Source organism: Bidens hawaiensis, unplaced genomic scaffold (genome assembly GCF_021521415.1).
Source record: "Bidens hawaiensis isolate Kalapana, Puna unplaced genomic scaffold, B.hawaiensis_p1.1 tig00012471_1, whole genome shotgun sequence".
Taxonomy (NCBI): domain Eukaryota; kingdom Viridiplantae; phylum Streptophyta; class Magnoliopsida; order Asterales; family Asteraceae; genus Bidens; species Bidens hawaiensis.
This window is the reverse complement of record NW_027504990.1, coordinates 57,576-79,216: the sequence shown is the minus strand read 5'-3', so window position 1 is coordinate 79,216 and position 21,641 is coordinate 57,576. Positions and strand designations below refer to the sequence as shown.

The 21,641-nt window shown below is 31.7% G+C and overlaps 1 protein-coding gene across 1 annotated transcript; it reads left to right on the top strand.

The window, feature by feature from the left end:
- The first annotated feature begins 10,335 nt into the window (after window positions 1-10,335).
- On the top strand, window positions 10,336-13,271 carry LOC143609724 (protein trichome birefringence-like). The gene is made up of 5 exons (XM_077084400.1): window positions 10,336-11,348; window positions 11,510-11,702; window positions 11,785-11,978; window positions 12,060-12,218; window positions 12,745-13,271. Exons 1-5 carry the CDS (start codon window positions 10,480-10,482, stop codon window positions 13,088-13,090), a joined length of 1,761 nt encoding a protein of 586 aa, XP_076940515.1. The 5' UTR covers window positions 10,336-10,479; the 3' UTR covers window positions 13,091-13,271.
- Window positions 13,272-21,641: the final 8,370 nt, after the last annotated feature.

Genomic DNA, 21,641 nt, shown 5'->3' with positions numbered 1-21,641 from the left:
GAAAACAAAACAAAATAAAAATAAAAAACTTCAATGCTCAATTTAAAGCAACATATTCTTCTTTGCTCGTAACGCAAACAATTAAATAATAAATCAACATAATTTGATAAAATAATTCAAAACAAAAATAAAACTAAGTAACTAACTCGAACATAATCTTCTTCAATCAGCTGTGAGTTGGTTGTTCGATTACGGTTGTTATTGGTAATAAAAAGAAAACATAAATTAACAATAAACAATTGATTCATAATAGTTGAATGACAACAAACGATTTGGGTCAGATTCTAATAAATTTAATGGTTAATACTAAGCCTATTATACCTAAGAATGTATTTAATTAAAAAACTAAAACTTTATTCGGGTTTTTCGGGTTGATTGTAACATTCGTTACTTTTCAAACCCGAAAACCCGACCCATTTTAAATTTTGGGTTTTTATTTATAAATATATATATTAATATAAATATATAATTCAAGTTTCATCTTATGTGTTTCTATTATGTTCGTTAATTGGCATGTTTTGATGTCTCGATGTATTTGTATCTTTTGTTTATTATCTATACAATATTCACGATAATTTAAGTTATAATTCAAGCACTTTCTATTCGTTTCGTTTAAATAACAAAACTCCGGAATTTAATGTCAATATTTAAACGAGTCGCAAATTAGCCGGGTGTAATATAAATAAAATAATCCAAAACATATTTACTTGTAATTCATAGTTAAAGGTTCAATTTGTAAATACACTTTATAATATGTTTTTAAAGTAATATGAAACATTGAGGGCCAAATGTGTAAATTATGTTTAAAATATCATAAAATAATAATAAACCAGCCCCCCTCCCTTCACCCACGTTTTTCCGGCAGCCCCGAAGTCCGGCGACGGCAGAACCATTCCAGCGACCTAAAACACATCCAAAACGCCATTTTAATCAACTTTTAATGTTAAAAACTCGTTTCTCCATCGTATTAACACCTAATCAAGACCCATTTACGTGTATTAACACCCTAACGTTCGGATCCATCCCCTAAACCGCCGGATAATAATTAAGTTTCATTAATTCGATTTAATCAACCAACGGATCAATTACAACTATAAATAGCATCCTAATCTAATCCTAAACGTGCTACAACCATAATTTTTACACAAACAAACTCGCGAATACCATCATTTGTTCTTATAATATCGGTTCCGGCCAACTCGTCGTTCAACCTCATTCCGGCATCAGTAGAGGTAATTGACAGATTGATTTTCTTAGTTTTGACCTGTCTAATAAAACCCCTAATCTATTTTAACCCAACATGGTCTGGATTTGGAGAATTGAAAACCCTAGGGTTAGGATGAAGAAGATGAAGTTGAACAACTTGTTTATATTTATCAGTTTTCATCTTTGAACAACAAACTAGTTTGGTCCAGTGGTTGGGTATTCTTTGTATGGTCATGGAGACCCGGGTTCGAACCCGGGGTCACAGCAAATCCTTTTTATTTCTTTTAAAAAACCATTGTTTATCAATTTTAATAAGTTAAATATATTTTTATAATCATACAAAAATAAATAAAATTATTTTATAGTTAAACAAAAGATGTTTTGATTTCCGTTAACAATTTCCGTTCAAGAATCAACTTTTACAAACCAAATCACTCGTTAAAACTTGTTAAATAATTATTTAGATAATATATATAACGTTGTAACTATATAAATTCTAACCGACATCGATAAATTCCGTAAATATGATTTAAATTTAATATTCAACTTATAAGTAATATTATAATAAAATTAATGAAAAACCCGTTAACTTAAATAATAATACACTTAAAAATGTGTAACAAAATACTTATAAATAATAATGCATGAACCTTAAAACCAACCCTTTATTTTCCATAAAATTAGTTAGTAATTCTTGTGTTTTTATTATTTTAGCTCGTGAGATTCGATCGTTCGGTTTCATATAACACACTTTCGATTTTATTTTAAGTTTGTCTTCAACTTCAAGGTGAGTTTCTCACACCCCCTTTTTAACGCTTTTACACATTTTGGGGGTAGCATATATATCCTATCAACATTACAATTTTGTTTTCTTATTATTTACAAACTACAATTCGTTACATGGACTTGTGTGTTTATTTGCTTACTTGCTCAAAGATTACATGCTCATGGTTTCCTCATTAAGTATGATCATACGCCCCCCCAGGCACTCGGGACCTCGATGTTATGAGTGGAATAAGGACCCCCGATCCGAGTATGTTGGTTGTTACCAACAGAAAAGACACTTACTTGCACTATTATCCGAGTACGTTGGTGCACAATCCCAACTGGAAAGGACCTTACTTGCTCATTTACGCTGTTTCATGGAATTGTAGATTTTTATGTATTAAATCAAAACTTGTGTGAACTCACCAACTATTCATATAGTTGACCTTTATTTTATATATATGCTACAGGTACCTTATGTAGAGTATGCTGCCGTGACGAATACACTAGAACTTAGGTTATATTAATAAGTGGACAAATGTTAATTGTTCTTGTATTTCCTTGTATTTCTTGTTGCAAATTTGTGTACTTGATGCTTAAATTAATTAATGATAATATTGTCATTAATAGTGTCACATGTGTTTTGGGCAATCTGTACGTCACACTCAGGCGTTTCCGTTTTAGCCGGGGTGTTACATTGATCCAAAACTTATAAATGAAATTCGAAAACCAACCCGAATTACTTCGGTTTGGGTTCGGGTTTGAGTACGAGTTTTTTCGGGTTGGGTTTCAGGTTTCGGGTAAAAGTGACAGCCCTAATGCCACACAAACATATGGCTCGTCACACGTTCATATCCTATTTATAAACGTAAAGAATCTAATGATGGCACTTTAACGAGAAGTGTTAGCAATCAATAGTATCCTTCAGTAATTATCGATGGGCGTAGTTATTGATAATCGCTGCCGAAAATCCAAAGAACCAGTCAAGATATGATATATTGTTCATATTGTTATAACAATCGAGGTGTTTTGTTATTAAATTAAATTTATAAGTAGTCAATCGAATAAAAAGTATAGACAAAAGGGAAAAATCCAATAAAAAGTATAGACAAAAGGGAAAATTACCAAAATATATATGTTTGACCAAATGTTACCAAAATAGACATGCATATTTTAGCCTATATCTCTTCAGTCATTGGTTTTTTGACCAATAAACAACTGACACGTCACCAAATCCGGCTAAGCTTTAGCCTCCACTTTATGGGCACAAAATTTTATGAAAAGTAAACGGGTCCCACCTTTGGCCAATAAAAATTCGACACGTGTTAAAGACGGCTAAACTTAGCCTACAATTATGGTTATTTAGCGGGCATCTTTGACTCTTAGCCGGCTTCGGGATACGTGTCTATTTACTTAGCCGGCTCCAAATATTCCTTCTTCCCCGGCTCCACCTCGGCTTGTAGGCTAAGGCTTCACTTAGCCGCCTTCTTCTTCTTTTTTTTTTCATTTATCCGTCTAATTTTAGCCGCCAAAATTGAATATTTTACCAACGTTACCAACTCTATTAAATATTTAGCCGGCTTCATTTAGACGTCTTCTTAGCCCGTGTAAATTTAGCCCCCAAAATTAAATATTTTTACCTACTCACTTAATTATTTAGCCGGTTTCGCTTAGCCGCCAATTTTTTTCTCATAGCCGGCATGTTTAGTCATCAGAAATAAATACATTTACCTACCCAAATTTAATTTTTCACCAATCATTTTTATAAAACTATACAATCATATTCACTCCATCTTATAAAACCATCTTCATCATCTCAAACTTTTTTACCTATTTATCACAAGATCCTCGTTTTTTTTTAAATATGTTTGTTAACGTCGTCGTTTACTCGGATCAAATTATAGGCTTAGGATTTAGGATTTAAGGTTTAAAACATTCCCTACCCTTATTTTAAAAGATCCTCGTTTTTAAAACATTCCCTATGTCACACCCCAACCTAAGGCGGAAATGCCGGGGCGTGAACTGATTGTCACAGCTCACAAGGTTACTATCATGCAATACTATAAATTTCAATATCTATTTAATAATTTCAAATAAAACAATTACAGTTAAGTACATCAAGTATAACGAAATTACAACAATGATTACTTAAGTTTGTATCCTAAAAAGTATCTCTACGTGATCTTCATCTTGCTAAACAACCACGCTGATAACCTGCAAATGCGTATGAAATATATTTTTGTCAACAACGCATGTTTAGTGAGTAAAACACCAGTTTAAGACACAACAGTAATAGTATATATAATATATAAAAGAAAGATGCAAACTGTTCCTGTGAGATAAACAGTTAAACCATAGCACATACACAAGCAATCAAACATAAAGAAAGGGCTAAACCGTTGCCATGAGAATGGGCATTGGTTACCAAAAACGAGGGTGTCGGTGAAACCATTGTCAATGCGTCGGACGCCGGCCACTACGACGGTCGTATGATCATACTAGACTGAGAATATGTTGGACCTCTCTGAATGCGGTTCAAATAAAGCAATTAAGCAAATAGCAAGTTAGGCATCAACTGATATACACACAAGGATTAAACAGTTGCGATTTTGAATACTAGATAATAGATAAATATGATACGATACGCATATGTCCCCAAAAGGTTAAAAATAAGTAAAAAAAGGGGAGTGATTACTCACCTGATCGGATGAAAGAATTATAAATGATGATGTGAGAGTGATAAACCCTTCGGGATACACAGACAAGGATTCCTAGTTAAATAATATTAATATGAATTAGTTATAAGAGATATAACATGATTAAATAAATTAAGATTTTGATGGAGATTGAGTTATGATTGGGATTATAATGTTATAGATTTGGATGATTGATTATATAGTTAAAATGCACTTGTCTTATTAAGTATAAATTCACTAATATTATCCTTGAGTAAATATATAATTTACGTGTATAAATAATTTAAATAATATGAGACATGCTTAAAATAATAAAATCTAAATAAATCAATGAGTAAGTATACAATTAAATAAAATAATTCAATTATATATAAAGTGAGATATACGTTTAATCATTTGAATAAATAAGATACTAATATATAGATAGATGGATAATCATAACAATGTATAACTACTTAGATATAATATGTAATAAAATATACATATTTTGTTTAAATCTTTTAAGGGAAAACTTGTTAACACATTTAGTTTATGTATAATATATACTTATATATATATAAATTAATTTATTAAAATGTTCAACGACAAGAATCCCCAACGATGAAGTCGGGTTTAAATAAGCTTAAGTTTATCATTAATATATATTTACAATACTTACATATATATAAATACATAGACATACATATATGTATATATATATAAACTTAATGAGATAAATTGATAAAAACGTAACTTAGCGAGGCCAGTTTAGATAAAATATTGTTTATTTTATATATAGTATTTATTATAAGAGTTGAGTGTCATTTTAGTACCTGTGGTTTGATCAACTACGCAACTTTAGTACTTTTTTTGAATTTTTTGCAACTGGCTACTCCATGTTTCAAAAACAGGTCATTTTAGTACTTTTTCGTAACCCCGTTTAATTTGTCCGTTAAGTCAAGGGCATAATGGTAACTTTAACTATTTTATTTATTTTCTTTTTTCTTTAAAGCTTATTCCCTTCCCCTTTAATATCATTCAAACCCTAATCTCATTATTTCTCAGCCACTTAAGTTTCTTCGATCTCGGTGGTAAAACGGGTAATTTGCGAGATTCCGGGTCAGAATCGAAACTATACGGGTCGGAATCGAATGAATCGAAAGTGTATGGGTTTTTAATTGAGTTTGATTCTTGGATGTGAAGGCGAAATTGAAAGTGGGTTCGATGCCTAAATCCAAATCTTGTGGGCTTTCTAGAGATAAAGACTCGTTACTGCTCCGGCTGTTATTATTATTATTATTACTGCTGTTAATGCTCCGGCGACCGTATGTCCGTACAATCATTTTGGTGTTCAATTCTAAGGTTTCATGTGAAATTGAGATATGGGTATTTGAATTTGGGTGAAATTAGAAATGGGTTTTTGAATTTGAGTGGATTCTTGAAGATTTGATTTGATTTGAATCAAGAAAGTGAATTGAAATTGAATTGGGGATAACTGTGTTCGAAGTTTTAGACGGAGAGTGTTTGTGGGTCGGGTCTTGGGTCGGATCTTGGCCGTCGGATGGATGAAGTTTGGGGTTTTGACTTTTGACCCGTTGTGGATCGGTTGAATTTTGAATTTGTTGTTTAGGGTTTGTGAGTTGAGGTAGTAGCCTACTGGTGTGTAATGTATGAAATTATATCATGTGTACGTATGGGATTGCAAATTATATTTTCTAAAATTATTCGAATGATATTAAAGGGGAAGGGAAGAAGCTTAAAATAAAAAAGAAAATAAATAAAATAATTAAAGTTACCATTATGTCCTTGATTAAACGGACAAATTAAACGAGGTTACGAAAAAGTACTAAAATGACCAGGTTTTGAAACATGGAGTAGCCAGTTGCGAAAAATTCAAAAAAAGTACTAAAGTTGCGTAGTTGATCAAGCCATAGGTACTAAAATGACACTTAACTCTTATTATAAATAGATTTATAAATTAATTACCAAGATAAGATAATTAAGAAAAAATATATATATAAAGCCACGTCCAGAGGGCTCGAACCCACTCCCCTGGCCGGCTCAAGCATCAAGCACACATCAACGCAACCAATTGAGCTAGCAACGCATTTGGTTAACATCTGGGAATAATAATTTATATACAACAGTTGATTAACCCCCCAACTATTATAAACCCTAAAATCTGGAATAGTTCGATCCATTATACTTTCGTTTAATTAACTAGAGGGTTAATGATATGGGGTTAAAAACGATGATGATGCATAGTTTAACCACATGGAATGATAAGAATTGATGGCGAACGGCGGGTTGTGGATGGCGGCCAAACGACGAACTGTAATTGGCATGAACGGCCTGATATACTTCGATTGAATTCTGGGTTATGATCGCGAGGCTAAGAGGGATATGCAGTAGTGTTTAATTGAATTTTTTATGATGTATAGATTGCTAATCATGGAAACGTATAAGACAGGGTGTTAATAAGTAAATTCGAATCAATTAAATCTCGTTTTCCCCTAATTAAGCGTGTCGGCAGGGTTGGTTATTGCAAGAAGAATACTATCATTGATCACATTCCAAGATTACGACGAGGATTAAGGCGCAAGGCATAACTGGGTCATGGTTTTGGGGTTTTGGATCTGGATCATGGGTTTGGTTAAAGGGGGTAAAAGGGTTAAGAGGATAATATAATACAGATTTTTCGTAGAGGTCCTTGGAGAATGTGGATGGAAACAAACTTGGATAATAGTCCTAGTTTGGGTCAAAAATGCCATAATGTATAAGTTATAAGCATATAAAATATAAATAATTAACAATATTATCATATAAATTAATTAACTCGATATTTTTTATTTAAAAAAAAATTAACCCGAACATAAAAGTGGGTCGAGCAACGGATATAAATTAGTAGTTTGAAAATCAGAGTTGTTACACCCTACCCTAATTTTTGGTAATTTTCCCTACCCTTATGAAAAAAACCCGTCTAAGTAAAGCCTACAATCTATCTGAGTAAACGACGACGTTAACAAACATATTTTTTAAAAAAAACGGAGATCTTGTGATAAGAAAGTAAAAAAGTTTGAGAGAATGAAGATGGTTTTATAAGATGGAGTGAATATGGTTGTATAGTTTTATAAAAATGGTTGGTGAAAAATTAAATTTGGGTAGGTAAATGTACTTATTTATGATGGCTAAAACATGTTGGTTAGGAGAAAAAAAATTGGCGGCTAAGCGAAACCGGCTAAATAATTAAGTGAGTAGGTAAAAATATTTAATTTTTGGGGCTAAATTTACACCGGCTAAAAAGATGACTAAGTGAAGCCGGCTAAATATTTAATATAGTTGGTAAGGTTGGTAAAATATTCAATTTTGGCGGCTAAAATTAGACGGCTAAATGAAAAAAAAAGAAGGTGGCTAAGTGAAGCCTTAGCCTAGAAGCCGAGTTGGAGCCGGGTAAGAAGGAATATTTGTAGCCGGCTAAGTAAATAGACACGTATCCCGAAGCTGGCTAAGAGTCAAAGATGCCGGCTAAATAACCATAGATGTAGGCTAAGTTTAGCCGAATTTGACACGTGTCAAATTTTTATTGTTTAAAGGTGGGACCCGTTTACTTTTCATAAAATTCCGTACCCATAAAATGGAGGCTAAAACTTAGCCGCCTTAGCCGGCTTTGGTGACGTGTCAGTTGTTTATTGGTCAAAAAACCAATGATTGGAGAGATGTAGGCTAAAATAAGCATATCTATTTTAGTAAAATTTTGGTCAAACATTTCTATTTTGGTAATTTTCCTATAGACAAAATGATAAATGGAAGAGTGAGAAAGAAAGAGAAAAAAAATGAAGAATCCTTTGTTAATTGTCAACGGACGGTGTTTGTCAATAATCATTGACAGAATCCGGTAAATAAAATGAAAAGCCGATAATTCGTTGCTGATTAACTACAACTAACGAAGGATATTGTTACCCGGTCAAGGCTACCCTATCGCCAACAAATTATCGACTTGCATGAGGGACATGTAACTCTTGATGCGATCGTCTTTTGTGAGAACCTTTTTTTCCGGTGGATAGTCCATCTGTGATCCATCACTAATTTGAGTATGTAAATTATTGTCTTTATTGACGGGCTCCTTGATTAAAGTGGAATCATGGTTTTCATGAACTAAAAAGAAAAGAAAATTGAATGCTAACTAAATTTATTTCTAATTTCTATCGTATGTTTATATAAAATAATATTTAATCAATGTAATACATTTATTAGAATTGTTGCACTTTTATATTGGTCTATGAAAATTTAAATAACATATATTTTTCAACAAAAGAAAGCTAAGCTAGTATTGTATATATGGTAGTTAGGTTAAGTGCGAGACAAGGGAATGTATGTGGTCTGAATCAAACATGTGAAATATTTAAGAGTCACCTAGCAATCGGTTACACTTAAATCGTTCAATAGAAAAAAAAATAAAAAAATAAAAAAACAAGTTACTATCACGGTTACATAACAAATTCCTTTATTCAAAAACTTTATATTTCATACATATGAATTTCACTGAATACAAGATATAATAAACATTAATCTCTTTCTGAAACTCTGATATTCTAGTACAAGTTATAAAAGATACACATAAACATAATAAATAAAAAAATTTATACTTGATATAATTAACTTTTTGTTAAACAAATCATTATCTTGTTATATTTTGGGTGATATGTAATGCAGCATTTTACATTTTTAAGTCTGATTGAAACGATTTTGTATTCAATGGTTTAGTTGGAAAGGAGCAACTTACTTTACTCTATTGATTACATTGTTTTCTACAATTAAGTTATTAATTTATTATACTTAACTGTGATAAAATCTGAATTAAATAATATGATTGTGATAAGTGGAGATATATGGCTAATAAACTTTAATTAAAGCCTTAAAAGTATAAAAAGTTTCAATAAATCTTGAAAATATTTTATTACTTAAAAAAATTAAATCATAAGATACAAGTCACGTAACTTAATCGGTCAATTTACTTTGAACTAATCAGTCCTCGTTCATAAACACCATTTCAGTAACATCGTGTAATTATAATATTGCAATTGATATATGATATCCCTACAAGCACAAAAATCAGAAGTATGACTTTTTAATAATAATAAAAATAAAAATTAAAAAGTTATAGCAATCATAAAAAACGAGCCTTGTAAAATAACACAAGTAAACTATAGCATAAATTACATGGCCAAATAACGTAATCTAATAACTAGTACATTAGATTACATAATTTTATATCACAAACAGAAAAGATGTTTTATGAAAGAATTGTCGTATGTTCTTGTTACAACTTTTATTTTTCCCTACACGTGTCTCTAGCCTTTTACTAGTGTTTTAGTGAAAATTATCATTCTAAAAACTATAATTACAAATTATATAACTATATTGCAATACTATTTGAGCCTAGAAGTCATCATACAATATGCAATAATCAATGCAGTTACATTATTTAGTAGATGATAGTTTGAGCATTTAATTTGGTTGTTGAAACATTCAATGAAAAAGGTTAATGTAAATCCCATTCTATCTTTCTTTCTTTCTTTTTACCGAATCCCCATCTTGCATAAAACCAGGACTAGCAATTCATACCATTTTTAAATTCATTTAATTATTTCTTTATTTATTTCAAAAACATAAACCTCCTCACCTTCTTCTTCACACCTTCTTTCTCTCTCTAGAAATAAAACCCAGAAGCCATTTTCTCTCTTTAAAAAAAAACCCAGTTCAGTGAGTGTAAATCAAAGTCTTTTCCATCTGGGTATAATATTATTATTATTACTACACAGTCTTCCATTTAATGGCTGACTCAACTAAATACATACCCATCAATGGAAGAACTCTGGTTTCAGACTTAAAGCTTAAAAACTACTTCTCCTTTCGAACCAAAACACGAGCCTTTGTGTATCTATCGGTTGCCATCTTCGTTGCGGTTACTTTCTTCTTGGCATTCACCCCTTCTTCAGACCCATCTTCTCCATGGTTCAACAACATCTTCACTGACACTACAACCGTTAAACCCAACCGTATAACAACTGATTCAAGATCTCAGTTCTCCTCAATTTACTCCTACTTTTTCCCTCCAAACTCATCCCAATCGAATCAAAATGACACCGGATCTCATACCCAGAATCTCAAAACCCCAAATGTGATTAAACAGAGTCCAACTGAACCACCGCCTGCTAAAATTGGCGCCAACCCGACTGAAATTGGGTCTAACCGGACCTCAATTGCAAACCCATCTTCTCAACTGGGTACGAATCAGACGAGTGGAAAAGTGCCCAATTTGGTAACAAAATCAGTACCGAATAATGCTACTGAAATTAAGGTGAACCCGGGTAAAGAAACCCAGAAATCAGTGCCGATATCTTTGGTAAATGGTACCACAAGTGGGCCCAGTCAAAGTATTGTTGAAAAAAGCAGAGAGAATAATAATAATAATATTAATAATAATACTTTGCCAAAGAAACAGGGTATTGATGATTTGATAAAGAATTTGGTGAATTGTGATTTGTTTGATGGAAATTGGGTTGAAGATGATACATACCCTTTGTATAAACCCGGGTCTTGTTCATTAATCGATGAACAATTTAATTGTTTTGCTAATGGAAGGCCTGATTTAGGGTTTCAAAAGTATAAATGGAAGCCCAATGGCTGCACTTTACCAAGGTATGCTATATTATAGTTTTTGGTGTTTTTATTATTAATTTTTTATCTTATTATTAAGAAATTAAGAATTATTGAAGCTTATGGTTTTTTTGATTTAGTTATTGATTATTTCTTGAAATGTTGTTAATTAATTGATTAAGAACTTGTTGCTTGTAACATAGATTGGATGGAAGGAAAATGTTGGAGTTGTTAAGAGGAAAGCGGTTAGTTTTCGTCGGTGATTCGTTGAATCGGAATATGTGGGAATCGTTGATTTGCATATTAAGAAACTCCATTAAAGATAAAACAAAGGTTTATGAAGCCTCAGGAAGGAAACATTTCAGATCAGAAGCTTCTTATGCTTTCATTTTCAAGGTATATTAGTCTCTTTTGGTGATATTCGGTCGATATTGTTTAAAACTTGCTTAATTTTTGATTTTTTGGTATTAATTTATAGGATTATAATTGCACGGTTGAGTTTTTCGTGGCACCGTTTTTGGTTCAAGAATGGGAAATGAAAGACAAGAACGGGACTAAAAAAGAGACCCTTCGGCTCGACTTGATCAGTAGTTATGCTGATCAGTACAAAACCGCCGACGTTGTGGTTTTCAACACCGGGCATTGGTGGACTCATGACAAGACTGCTAAAGGGTAATCATAACTCTTGATACACACTTATAAATTTATTTATTTGTTGTGGTAATGAATTAATATGCGTTGTGAAATTTATAGGCAAGATTATTATCAAGAAGGTAGCCATGTTTACAGCGAGCTTAATGTTTTAGAGGCGTTTCGTAAGGCCATGACAACATGGGGAATATGGGTTGATGCTAATATAAACCCTACCAAAACTTCAGTTTTTTTCAGGGGTTACTCTGCTTCCCATTTCAGGTAAAGACAACATTTCTTTAGTATTTTGCGTACAAATAAATGTTTTCTTGATCTAAACGCTTCAAGAAAAGGATTTTTTTTCCTTAAGTGTATCATATTTTGAAAAACTGGTATGTTTTTACTTTTTTGTTTTATAGTGGATCTGCTATCTATAAGTGTGAATTCACGCCTTTAGACAACGATCCCGCTACTTTTATGAAAAATTCCCTTAGGAAAAACCAGGATACGTGCCGTATATAACACATAACATTTTAAATTTTTGAATAAACCACTTATTTTTTACGGAAAAGATTATTGTTTGGATAGTAAATAAATCTAAAGAGTGTTATATTGGCCTAATAATGATAATAATAGTAATAAGAATAATAATAAGTTAACTTGTTTTTCTTTTTATCATAATCCAAATTTACAAAAACAAAATGCCAAAGATTCATTCTTGTTATACCAACATGCCATCAGAACGAGTTGTTTTCGACATTTACAAAGAGAATAATATTCAAATTTTCATCGTTTTCTCTTTGGACAGCGGAGGACAATGGAACTCTGGTGGAGCATGCGACCATGAAACCGAGCCCATCAAGAACACAACTTACCTTACTCCTTACCCCGACAAAATGGTCGTTTTGGAGAAAGTTTTTAGAGGAATGAAAACCAGGGTGTCGTATCTTAACGTCACAAGGTTAACGGATTTCAGGAAAGACGGTCACCCTTCAATCCACCGGAAACAGCATTATTCAGCGGAAGAACTAAAGTCACCACTGCATTATCAAGATTGCAGCCATTGGTGCTTGCCAGGTGTTCCTGATGCTTGGAATGAGATTCTATATGCTCAACTTTTGGTCAAACAATACCAAAGTCAACAGAAGATGTGAATTACTACTACACATACCTTTTATGTTTTTTTTTTATTATAAAGAAAATAGGAATATAGGATACAAAATAAGGATATAATCATTTCCTTAGTTTTTGTTTAAGAGGTTATTGTTTATATGTGTAAAGAGAAGAAAGCTTTGGTGATTATAAGTTGAATAGATGATGCTCATGCTTCTTTATTGCTAGTTTTTAGTAGTTAACTTCTTAAAAAGGATATCGACTTGCAACTAGCTTTTTTTCTTGGGCTTCTTGCGGTTTGTAAGTAGCTTCTTTATTATAATTATTTTTAATATGTTATCGGCATTTGAAAAAATGTTAAATTCTTTAAAATATTAATATGTTAAATGGTTTGAAAATATTATAATCATGAACTTAATGAACACACCAAACTTATAGGTACACTTCATAGTTTATATGCATGGTTACCTAACTGAATTTATCACGCATTTAAAAGAATACATGTATCTAATTTTCAGTTTTCATAATACTTTGTTTAAATTGGTTTTGTATCTATTAACTTTTAAGAAAATTGAAATTAACTCTTTTTTAGTCCGTGGGATATATGATTTAAGAGTTTGGATCCATAAATTTGTATTTTCACATGGGGTGTTCAGTGTACTGATGTACTCGTGTCCTTTATAAATCTGTGTGATTAAACTATTTAATTTGGTTTACAAGGATAATTATATAATCCTTTAAAAGTTTAAAATAAAAACCAATGATTGCACTTTTAAGTTAAAATTTTATCTTTAAAATCACAAGAATTTGGTTAAAAATTCTAAACTAAAGTTATGTGACTGTGTCCCGTGCCGACGTACGTTTTCTTCTAGACCCTCTTAATGGACACTTAACATAGTATGGGCGTTGCTTTGGCTTTTTCAACCTATATGCTTTCGTCCTATTATATAAAAAAAAATCATTTAATTTTGACTTCATTTTTCAACTTTAGTGACCCACCAAGATGCATGTTTCAACTTTCAAACACCATTTCACAAACGTTTTGTAACTTACTGCTGATGTTGACCCATGCCTACCACAAACTTTTCAACAATAATCGTAAAACTCTAGAAGATAAACATTTATACAGCTTGATTCTCCTCTTAAAATATTTACACATTGAACATGCTCTACATATGTTTGTGTTTTTCCCCTCAAATTTATGAAATCCATAAATGTTAGATTTTTTTATTTATATATTATTTTCGGATTTACCATACTCGACTCATTTGCTCAGCTTGTTAGCAGTTTTTCGAGCCCACATTTGATTTGACTCGGCGCGCTCGTCTATCATATATTTATTTTATTTACACACATTTATAGTTATTTTAATATATATTTAAAATTATAGTTTTTATGTGTATCTTAATTACTTAGTTATTTTTGTCATAATTTTATATTATAGTACTAAAGTACATAAATACGTATTAAATAAAATATTTCTAAACATCATGCCCGTTTAAGCGTGCAAGCATATCAAAGCTCGGTTCAAGTATGTTTTTCAAATGAGTTTAATATAAACTTGAACTCATTTATGATTCATACTTTTAACAAACTGATTTTGAATAACTTATGAGCACCTCACGATATTTACACCAAGGTAAAATAAAAAAAAATGTTACACTTTTATTGACCTAATAAATACATGAAATAATAAGTTTTATTAGCCGAGTATGGATTTTAAAACTATACAAGGAAAATAACTTCGGTGTGGTTGTTTAGGAAGCAAGGTAATATGATTATTAAGGTTATAAGATGACAAAAAGCAGCGTCGGTGATCCGGTGAATAATGGGGTCTCCGCCAGCGACAAGAAGCATCACCGACGGAAACCATCACCACAACTTTCTATACGGACACCTAAGCCTCCTCATCACATGCCCCCCATTATTAATATTGCACTATTTGATTCTTTTTATATATCTATCCCATCTTTAATGCAACACTTCAAAAAAAAAAAGGCTAATAAATATGATAATAATCATATTATTAATCTATCTATCTATAATAGATATAAACGAAAACATAAAAATCCTACGCGATATGGTCACTTCTCATTTTTTTTGGAATCACCAGATCTGTTTGATTTTTAAATGGAGACTTCTCATGCATTTGACCTGAATTCACGAGTATGGGTCTTACAAAACCAAGATATTCCTTAAACGGGTTAGAAAATCTCATTAAATTAAAAATTATTCTCAACAAATTATTGATGTGGAAATCCTATAAAATAGGATATATTAAAAATTATTATATGATTTTTTTAAAAAAATATTATTTATAATTAAAAAAATAATATAAATTTATATGTTTTACTTAATACACAATAACAATTTTATTTATTTTCACAATTTATACGCTGGGATATACCCATACATAATTTTTTAGTACACGCAATAAAATCTTATGGAATTAGCAAATTAGAATTGTATGTATAATGCATTCACTTTTGATTTAATTGCCTTAGAGTGATGGTTAAGAGGGATTTCCCCCAAATGGTGAACTTTTCTCAAATGGTGTTTTTTATTGAGTCAGACATGACGTGTCAAAATCAGTAGGACGGTTTATATTTTGTTTTAGGAAGGCTCACTCGGTTATTATGGGTAGTTTCAAACACGGATAATAATAATAATAATAATAATAATAATAATAATAATTATTATTATTATTATTATTATTATTATTATTATTATTATTATTATTGCATGTATAATAACTACTATTTAAAAATTAGATGATCTTTATCAAGAATGAGCACCAGAGAAGGTGGAAACAGGAGAAAGTGACAACTCAAATCAAAAGCATCGGTCAAGGTCTTTATTGCAATCCAAGGTCAACATCCTTGTGTGAAAGCAAAGAATCATAGTAAAATCATGAGGTTAGCTTAAAACCTATTTTAACCCTTAGAATGAGGGTAATGGGGGGTGAACAGGGGGCCATAAGGACAAACCACAAGGACGAAAACCGCAGTTCACTGAAATACGTATTATAATAAAGAAATGTGAAAAGACATGTCTACCCCTGATTTAACGATTAAATTTAACGGGGTTAGTGATTTGGATGTAATTGGCAAGAATTGAGAAACATGGAGGATCCATATGCAAAAAATAAACTTTTTGGACTAAATTTGGCTCCCTGAGCCACCATTTCGTTCGCCCTTCCCTGTCTCACTGAGCCGCCTAACCCAAGTAGCTGTCGGCCGTTCCATCATTCGAATCTTCCTTCCTCCCGTCTTGCTGGATCCTGTACCTGCTCATCACTGTGCTCTTGGTAAGGGGGCTTTAGTCTCGGAAGTTTCCTAGCATTGGAGTTTGATCTCTCAGTCGTTCATTCTTTGTTTGTCAAACCACAAGGACGAAAATAGCACTTTACTCTTTTTAGAAATTCTGATCTAAAAAATTTGGGATAAAGATTGATTTACGGGTTTCATTCGGATATGATGTTAAGAATAAACTTGTTCAGGGCATTTCCAGCTTTTTCCATATATTTTTCCCTATAATTTATATAAAAAAACACTATTTCATACATTTATCTATCATTTTTCAAAAATCTTCCACATTCTATATCTTATTCATATCCATAAATGTTTTTTCTATTATTGTTTTCTCTTTTGTCTTGTTATATAGTATATGGTGATTGAGAGATAAATCGATAATTGATATATTATATGGTATGGATTAAAAAATATATTTAGGTTTTTACTTTACTTGCCATATAACTCATCCGTAAAGTAGGGGAATATATTGGAGAGGTGATTTTGATGTTTTTTTTTTCAAAATTTATCCTAAATTATACGGGTTTAACAATTTTAAAGAATGTGAATGTGCTTTAGAATGCTCTTACAAACTAAGGTTCTTTTTTTTGGTACCATTTGAATGGTCAAATCTGAAGCTAATTTGGATTTTAGGTGTTTTGGGGTCATTTAAGAAACTTAGAAGTTAGAAGATACATCGTCTAAAAATAGTCAGTTTTTACTTTTTAGGCAGAGTTGATACCACCTTAGGTTTATGGTGGGCTTTCATATCCTTATCGTACGGAGAATTCGTTGACATGGAATCATCATATGATCTCAACCGCATCTCGGTTTATGTATGGCACGTTATGTTCGGTTTATGTTGTTAACCAACCAGAATTTTACTATAATGACCAGGTATCAAAGATACGAGGTGGCGTTTATTGTACGTATTACATGTTGGACCACTAGTAAGTGCATTCATTTTTCAAATAGGGGTGCACATCAAGTAAAAGCATAGCTAAAGGTCTTGAAGGAAATATACAATTTCATATAAGGATGAGATTTTTCCTCCGAATATCCGTACCCGTACTTATTCAGCACTCGTACATGTCTACTGGGTACGGGTATGGGTTCCCAAATTTACTGATTACAGGTACGAGTACTTTCGGATACATGTACAGGTACAAGTACGGATATTACGGGTACCGGTACCCGTTTAGAATATGTAGGGGCTTTTATTAGGTATCCAATACTCATGACCTAACTTTCAAGCAGGATTTTCAAATCATAATATATATTAGTTGAATAAGTTCATTCTCAATCTATATGTGTATATTAATATATTGTGTATACGTATATTTTTATTTCATGTATGTGTAATTGTGTATATCATTAAATAACATGTATTAACGTTCTCTCTTGTTTTTCTATAGAAATTGAGAAAGCAATAAACAAAGAAAAGAAAAAGGGAATGAATTTTATATTATGATTGATTTATTTCATTTTTAGTTATGGTATTATGTTTTGGTTTCGGTATTACGGTTTTGGTATTATAGATAATTGATTGTCAGTACCGTACCGTTACTGATACCTAGTTTAGTGGAATTTAAAAAAAAACGAACAAATGGGTAACAAACCAAGTACCTTACCCAAAGTAAATGTACCTGTACCCGTACCCGTACCCGTACCATGTAATTCGGGTACGGGTATGGGACCAAAATTTATTAATTTAAAGTATGAGTATTTTCGGGTACAGTCTCGATCTCATCTCTAATTTCATATTGAAGCTCAACTAAGCAATCTTGTATGTATCTTTTATTATTAATCGAAAGTAAAAATATAATGTAGTAATATTGGACAACTTACTAAAGATTTGAAGTTTACATATATATTTCCGTAAACTTAGACCTACTTACTCAACGATGAGAGCATTCTCATCACACTCTTCATCCTTATCTTTATAATTACACTAAAAAACATTACATTTCTCTCTCTTGTTCAATTAAATATTATGTTTTATACCTTTATCATTACAGTTTTCTCTCTTCTCTACTCACAACCAATCCAACAAATATTAAAAAATAAATAGGAGCAAACAATGTTCCCCAAATTTACAAAAAAAACACTACATTTTTCTCTCCACCCTATAATTTACACTCACAACCACTCAAAATCTCACCCTATAATTTACATACTCTCCTCACATAAATTTAGGGGATGGGATGTGAATGCTCTCATGAGCTTTTCTTTCAAATAATCCCATGTGCTCATCCTTTCTTTTGATACCAGATCACGACTATCCTAGCGGCATTAAGGTGGTAGTAACGCCCTGTTCTTGAGTTTTTTTTAAGGAGGGAAAGGAAAGGAAAACTAAGGATAGTTAAAAAACGGGTGTTCTTGAGTTTTTTTATGATGGAAAGGAAATGAGTAGGAGGAGTTAGGATGGATTAAATTAATGTATTTGCTCAATAAGTTATCCTCCCAAAAATGAGATGATTACTAAGGATAACTATTTTTTAACATAGTTATCATTTCCTTTCCTCTAATTTCCTTCCAACTCAATAACACACATAATTAAAAAAAAATTCTTCTCCTCCATTCCCTTTCTTATCATTTCCTCTCCTTTCCTTTTCTTTCTTTGATTAAAAAACTCAAGAACAAGGCGTAAATGTGTTAATCCTCAAGTAATTGAGGATTAATTTTCTTTTGACTACTTTAGGTTTGGGTATGCTATCATATTCTTAGTGTGCTAAAACTCATTGTTTAATAAAAGTCATATAAAGCCAAATGTAGCTTTTTTAAAGTGCACTACTAGTCATTTAAAGATACAATAGTCTAGTTTAATCTACGTTTTCATATTATTTAGACGCTAAATGTGTGAAATTTGAATTAGTGGGAATATTGGAAATCAAAGAACACAGGTTGAACAATTTATAATAACAACAATTGATAACGTGAGATCAATCTTGATGATAATACCAGATATTTGAGCGAGTATTTATACACAACAAGAAGGTTTAATGCTGCTATAACCGTTATGACAGTTACGAATTAATTACGGCTGCAGCAAATTAACCTAACTTCTAAAATACAATTTTAACCCTAGTTTAATAAGTATGCTACAAATAAAATATATCCTAATAATGTTTATAGTTCTAATACACTCCCCTAAACATAATTAGGTTTAAGGAAGATCTTGTTCTTTGGTAGGCTTTGAAAGGCTTCATCCAAAGCTATCTTTGCAGCATTGAAGTTTGTTTCGCGTTTCTTGTGTTCTTCCTTTCGTTTCTTGAATATCTTCTTTGCTCCAATCCAATCGTTACCCATGAATAAAGCATATTCATGTGATTCCTTTAATCTTTTATCTATCTCGGCATTTGCAACTGGTTCGTATAACGTTTCACCATAGTCTTTGTCTTCCATATTTTCTGTTCCAGCTTGTGGTTTTTTTTACATCTTCACTTTCTTTATGACTCTTTCATGTTCCTTCTTTGTTTATATATGACCTTTATTCAAACTCAAATACGTCCAAATATTTTGCATAGATTAGTTTCATGACACATCCTTCACACCATTCGAAACCAATATCTTTTGCAACCATTATCCACAATCCTTTTTCATCCACCCTCTCATGTCCTCCTTCTCTTTTCACAACAATATATAGATCTAACAATTCCACTTTTTTGTTTTGGTTGTTGTTTGGTGGTACTATACGATTTAAAGAGATATGATCATTGAGGAACCAATGTATCATCATCTCAAACTTGTTTCTTAAAAGTTCCTTATATTCCACGACAAACTCCGAATCATCGATTAAATTTATGAGGGCAACACAATCATCAAACGTTCTAAATTCTAAGGTATGTATGATTGCTTCATTCCAATTAAATCTTTCACAATCAAGACTTATGTTCTCCATATAATTTTCTAACGAACTCCCATTATCTTTCTTCACAAACTTTCCCTTCTCTAATTTCAAGAAATTTTCGTAATCCTTGTTGTATTTATCAACATAATCCTTATTCTTATCTTTCTTTTCTATATTCAAACAAGCCTTTTTCCTTTGTTACCCTCTATATCATCCAGATTATTAATAATGTTTGGACCTTTAAAGATTTGAAATATACGACCAATAAACCCGTCTACCTTTACTACATATCCTTGAAGAATTAATTGATCATAACTTTGGGTATTTTTATCAATATTAGGAACATAAAACACATTAGGGATAAATAAAGTTTCTTGTTTGGTTTCAACACTTGTCGTTCCTAATCCCCTAATAAATATTTTCCCTGTACCTTCGATGCATGTTTCTATTCCATAAGAACTTTTGATACAACTAAACATTGATAAATTACCCGATATATGATGTTTGACAATATGACTTACGTACCAAATATTTGTCCATAAACCTTTGTCTGAACCTGCAACCAATAAATCTTCATGATAATTTTCTGTGTTGGAATGATTTCTGGTTCCCACATCTAAGGATTGACTTATCAATTCCCTGGCCTCATGATCTTCTTTAACCGGACAATAAGCGATGAAGTGCCCAAGTTCTTTGCAGAAAGAACAACGTTGTTGCTTCCTCCTGCCCCTTTTGTGTTTGATCTTCCGTTGTTCAATGATGCAGTGTTAACAAGGCATCATGATGATGAAGAAATTACAAGTGTTTAATTGATGTATATTGGGTTGATTTGATAAGGAGATAACCGTGGCTTTGATACCAAGTTATTGGAAATCAAAGAACACAGGTTGAACAATTTATAATAACAACAACAACTGATAAATGACGTCAGGTTGAAGACTCACTCAAAAATAATCCGATTATAACTAATTAGATAGCGATAAGCGGGTGTCGAACACAAGGAGTTTGCGGAAAATGTGTTAATAAGTAGCTTTATAATTGAACTATATTAAACTACGTGCAAAAGTAAATTCAAAGAGTTGGTTGTTTGGTTTTGATTAACAAAAATAATTAAAACACTAAACGAGTTTTAAACAATATAAGAAACAATGCTCTCTCCCGTTTTCAGGTTTTCAATACTGATAATGCTAATGTTTACTTTTGGGATGAATTACATAGACATAATTCATGAAAGTGTGTTTGAAAGTGATCAAAGAAGACTAAGTACTTGGATTATAAAAAACGCAAGGTTATCACTCAATAATCAATATGATATAGTTAACCCTAATTCTCTTCTACTAAATCTCGATTGCCTATGGCACCAAGAACGGATAGTCAAGAACACGAATTTATACTATACTAACAATTACAAGGCAAACTCACAATCACCATAGCAATACAATCAATTGATCA

Bases quoted from the DNA above. Each gene is read 5' to 3' on its own strand.
- LOC143609724 (XM_077084400.1), top strand. From the start codon at position 10,480: ATGGCTGACTCAACTAAATACATACCCATCAATGGAAGAACTCTGGTT. The intron at 11,349-11,509 runs GTATGCTATATT...CTTGTAACATAG, and splicing joins AATGGCTGCACTTTACCAAG to ATTGGATGGAAGGAAAATGT. The intron at 12,219-12,744 runs GTAAAGACAACA...CTCTTTGGACAG, and splicing joins TACTCTGCTTCCCATTTCAG to CGGAGGACAATGGAACTCTG.